The sequence below is a fragment of the Tupaia chinensis genome, unplaced genomic scaffold (assembly GCF_000334495.1).
Source record: "Tupaia chinensis unplaced genomic scaffold, TupChi_1.0 Scaffold000278_1, whole genome shotgun sequence".
In the NCBI taxonomy this organism is placed as follows: Eukaryota; Metazoa; Chordata; class Mammalia; order Scandentia; family Tupaiidae; genus Tupaia; species Tupaia belangeri.
Genome location: NW_006159761.1, coordinates 723,649 through 728,978, shown reverse-complemented (window position 1 = coordinate 728,978; position 5,330 = coordinate 723,649). Strand labels below are relative to the sequence as shown.

General features: G+C 39.7%; 1 protein-coding gene across 1 annotated transcript in view; it reads right to left on the bottom strand.

The window, feature by feature from the left end:
- KIFAP3 (kinesin associated protein 3) overlaps window positions 1-4,639 on the bottom strand; it is a 210,846-nt gene extending 206,207 nt beyond the window's left edge. Inside the window, exons 1-2 of the mRNA XM_027772485.1 lie at window positions 4,547-4,639; window positions 3,523-3,642 (exon numbers count right to left, since the gene is read on the bottom strand). Coding sequence (XP_027628286.1) covers window positions 3,523-3,605 — 83 coding nt within the window. The 5' untranslated portion in view covers window positions 3,606-3,642; window positions 4,547-4,639. The remainder of the gene's footprint in view (window positions 1-3,522; window positions 3,643-4,546) is intronic.
- Window positions 4,640-5,330: the final 691 nt, after the last annotated feature.

Here is a 5,330-nt window from a genome sequence, read left to right as displayed (position 1 = left end):
TATATATATATATATATATATATATACAACAACATGAATGAATCCAAAGAAAACATGATGAAAGAAGCATATGGTTTGATTCTATTTGTAAGAAATTCTTGAATAGAAAAAGAAAAATTGATCTATTATGACAGAATCAGGCAAGAGTTTGCTTTGTGCCAGGATGGAGTGGAGAGGAAGCCAAAGGGAATGGTTACCCATGTGGGCACATTTGTCAAAACTCATCAATTGTTAAACTACCTTCATTTATTGTATATCAACTTTTCCTCAATATGACTGTTTGAAAAGATACAACAACCCACACAAAAAGTAGTAAGCCAAATGGATGGGTTAATAACACGCTAAACACGCTGAAGAAAAATACCGTGTGTAGTAGGGAAGTAACATGAGACAGTGTGAAGGGGTAAAAGGGGACAACTACTTCTAAAAAGGTTAAGACATTGGAAGACTGTGGTTCCATACACCTTTGATATGACTTCTAGAAAGAGAGAATAGAGAAGATAGGCACAAGGCAATATTTAAGGATTGAAACATGTCCTAAGTTTGTCAAAGACACAAATTCCAATCACATAAGAAAATTTCATACTTACATACAACCTGTTAAAATTAAAAAGAATGCCAAAGATAAATAAATATCAGAAGCCATCATTCTATAATGATTTTGTATTTTAACTTTGCATTACCCTCTTTTTTTCCCTTTTCTTTTCTTGTTTTTCATTCCCCCAAAATGCTTGAGTAAAGAAACCAATCCCGTTCGGCACTTGGGAGTTGTGTATGGTGCATGTAAAAGCCTGGAGTTAGAGCTGGACTGAAGTTCTTGAATCACTTCATACTTAGTCTTTGAGCTTGGGAAAGTTAAACACTACAGCTTCAGGGAACCAGCAGTTAGCGTAATGGCTATGTTGCTGGACTTCCACGTAGTTGACCACGGTTCGTGTCCCGGACCCGGTGGCTTAAAACTCAAGCCAGGCGCGTGTGCGTGCGTGCCCAAGATCCTGAGAGGAGAATGGAGGAGAAGGGATTGCGGCGTGACCATCCCCCCTGGGGGGTGATTTCTCGCTTTCTGTCTCTATGTCTCTCTCTGTCTGTCTGGCGAGCGCACGCGCCCTACAGTGAAAATCTCTCCAAAAAAAAAAAAACCACTACAGCTTCAGTTTTCTCATTTATAAAATAAGGATAATAATGATCTATGTCTCTTAGAATTATTGTTGTGTTAAAGCAGTGTCATAGTTTTATATCAAGGTGATATCATATAAGTGTCTCTTAGAATTATTGTTGTGTTAAAGCAGCTGTCATAGTTTTATATCATGGTGATATATAAATGATAGTAATTAATATTCATTGGACCAGGTATTTGAGAATCTAGTTCATTTATTACCTATTATAATTATTAATTACTATGTATCATGTTTTGATCATAAGTCTCTGGACAAGTCATTTAAGTACTCTATATCTACTTCATTTCAAAAAATTGAGATTAAATACCCACTCTGCAAAAGATTATGGTAAAGAGAAAATGAGTTAATATTTTGTGAAAGTCTCATAGATGCTAAAGTTTCATGAAAATGCCAGAGGTTATTACTATTGAGTTGTCAGAAAGGTCATGACACATTTTGCATAGAAAAATACATCATGACCTTTCCGACAACCCAACATTTCAACTTCATTCTTAAATTTGTCAGCTATAGTTTGAATACTGTACTAACCACAGTGAAATGTTTAAAGTACTGAGCAAAGTACTTGCTGCCTCGCATCTTATAATTTGCCAGAAGGCAGAGAAAGGACACAAAGATGCTTAAAACCACCTATGACCAGCCTTTAAATGCAAATGCCTGTGTTACCCTGCATGCTAAGGATAGTTCCTGTGGGAGGACTTATTGCTATGGGGCCAGGCTGAGTTCCACTGAGAAACTGCATTCATACTACAGTTTGTTTGTTTCTTCAAGCACAGCTCTGCCTCTTAGTTGCTTTCTCTAAGCTCCACCTGAAAGTGCCTTCTCTTTTCTTGCGCTGCTTATACTGTACATTATAGACTTTTTGTTTACACGCCTATATTCTCCAGTAAGAATGACTGAAGAAGTAGGAGTTCATGGGGTTCCCATTACATTTCCAGGCACAGTGTTTGGCACAGAGAAATCACAGCTGGCAACTGCAGTCTGTTACTCAGTAAAAGGTAACAAACATAGTTACTGCCCTCAAGAGCTCAGAAACTAGCCTCCAAGCACGTGATGGCTTAGCGTTTTGATGCACGTTGTAATGGCAGCATGACAGGAGCAGAACACTGGCACAGGGAGGGGGCACTCCTCTCCTCTTAGGAGGGAGAGGCTTGGAGCAAGACTCACCATGGTCAAATCTCAATCTCCTTACAGAGAACAAATAGGAATAGCTAGAGGAAGACACAAAAGCATGAAGCACCATGGTATACTTAGGTGATTGCAAGTAGTTTGAGTTGGAGAATTAGGTTCAAATGCAAAAACGAGAGAAAAGGGGCAAGATTGTAGAGAGCCTGTATAAGAGACGGTAGGGGGCAGACGGTGGTGCAGTGGTAAAATACAGCACTCTGTGAGGCAATCCCATGTCAGAGGGTTACTGGTTCGAGTCTGGAGACCTACCTATCTATCTACACACATGTCCATGATCTGGGGCTGGTTGAATAGATCAATGTCAAAACCCTGTTGGGGATGTTCTCTTATTCATGTACTCATGGAATAAGTAAGTAAATAAAGCTTGAAAAAGACTGTATTGTATTTGGATATTTCTTGTGGACATAAGGAGCCACAGAAGAGTTTAAATAAAGGAGTCATATGCTGAGATTTGTTTCTTTTAGCAATACTAATTGTTCCACATTTTAACCACACAGCAACAGAAAACAAAGGTGTAGAATCACATTAAAAGAAGTTCTCCACGTTTGTTTTATGGTCTAATAGGGAAGCTGATCCCACATGGCCAACCAAGCAGTTTCAAATCTCAGCCTCTGATGGCTTGAAAAACATGCTTGGTACACGTATGTAAATGCGCAAGGTCCTGGCAGGATGGAAGAATGGAGCAGGGATTCCAGCATGACCATTCCCCTCTGTGGGAGAGAAAGGTACTCTCTCCCTCTCTCTGTGTCTCTCTCTGGGGAAAAAAAAAAACAAAACCACAGAAAAGTAAACCAAAAAAGCTAAAAAAGAAAAAAAAATCTTCAGGGACCACAGGAGGCACAGTGATTGAGGTGCTGGACTCCCGTGTGGCCAACTGTGGTTGGAGTCCTGGACCCAATAGCTTGAAACTCACACTGGGTGCATGTGCATGCGTGTCCAAAATCCTGAAAGGAGAATGGAGGAGAAGGGATTGCAGGGTGGCCATCCCCCACTCCTTTCAGGAGCGGTGATTTCTCACTTTCTGCCTGTCTCTGTCTATCTGGTGAACACTCATGGCCTAATAGCAAAAATCTCTAAAAAACCCAAAATCTCCAAATATGTTTGTTTTCAATCTTAATCCTTATTTGTGTCAACAGACCTTAGAAAAATTCTTTCTTACCTTGTGACTGCTTTTGGGATGTCATCGAACAGCCACTGTGGTCCAAAGAGTCCATATCCACTGGCTATTAACGCAGTCATCATCCCACTTTTCAAATTAATTTTTGTTCATGTTGCATATCTTAATGCAAAGGAGATTCCAGTTAAAAGGGCCCTTTTAAATGCATCCTCCTCTTGATGGTGGTAACCTGTTTTCAACTAGTATGACATCGGACTACAACTGTGACATCACTGAGCTGCTCAAAGGTCAGGGTAGGGAGGGAAGCGCCCACTGAGATAAAGACTAAGAAATCCTTGTGCTCTACTCCTTACCCAGATGCTTTAACAGGCTGGCTATTACCTCGAGAAAATAATTGTGTGACAAGACCAACCTGATGACCCTTAAATGTCCAGTCAAATTATTATCTGGTGTAATCGATGTGTATCTTTAGTTACACACATGGGCACGCACAGACAAGCATACGTGTGTCTGTGGTTTTGTTTGTGGATTTAGGCATACGCGTTCAAGTGGATGTTCCTTGCAGGAGATCATAGCTGTTGTTACGCTGTCTATGGTTATTTTGAAGAGACAACGTGGCATGGGGAGGGAGGAAGATGATCTAAGTATATCCTGCCAAAGCAGCTGTATTTAATAATTTAACCAAAATTTATGAGCAGGCATTGCTTTAGCCTTGGGTATGCAAAAATGAATATAGTTTCTGACTTGAGGAATTGTGTCTAGATCTAATGGGCTACACACAAAGAGAATAAATTAAATTCACATTCTATGGTAGAGCTAATGGGTCTCTGTAGAAACCAAGGAGGAAGGGACTGGAGTCATTAGACACTAACTGCCTTTTCAGTACAAGGCACTCTTCTACAAATGAGGCTGAGGAAGAATAAGATATAGACATATTCCTAAAGAAGTTACGAGTCCATGAACAGGCAATTACAGGACACATCAGCATCTCAGTCATGTTTTCCAAACACCTACTTCCCAAGTAGGACTTCTTCCCTCCCTGGATCTTGCTATTTTAAACTCTTACCTTTTAATTTTGTTCATATAAAGATGACACACTATCTCTTTTCAATCTATTGTTTCAATTCCATCATCTCTCATGACAATGGAAATTTCATTTGTATTAGAAAGATGAATATCTCACTTATACACATTTACTTAGTGCATATTACGTGTTCCAGGCGCAATTCAGAGTGAATGAAGCAGCCCTGACTATCACCGACAGGGTGGGACGGGTTCAGGCAATGTCTGTATTACCATCCAGGCACTTCCTCTGAAGTCCTAGCAGGGTTAGATAATCTTTGCAGCAGGAAAGCCCTTGACGACGGCCTCCCACCTCTGCTGAAGATGAGCTGAAAGCTACTGAGTCCCAAGGAGTGCTCCCTCTTTATCTCCTCAAGAAAAAGTATTGTCTCACAAGTGTTTGTGACACACCCTCTGGGTCATCAAGAACAGAACCAGAACTCCCGATTCATTCCAGATGAATTCCCCGAGCAACTGCTGATTGGCAATAATAACTTTGAAGTTGGGTGAGAAACGAATCCTCATTTTCAGGGTTGAAATATATTATGTTCTAATATTATTTTATAGTGACATAATACCAGCTTTTTGAGTGTAGGGTTGAAATTTTAAAATTTTAAATTGCTAAAATAAGTTGCCATTTTTTCATTTGACTTAAAAACTTTTTAACTTTTAATTTTCTTTTCTTTTCTTCCCCTTTTCCCCCTTCTCTTCTTGCTTCTGTTTCTTCTCATTCCTCCTTTCCTTTTCTCTCCCTCTTCTTTCTTAATTTTCTTCTTTGATTTGCTACT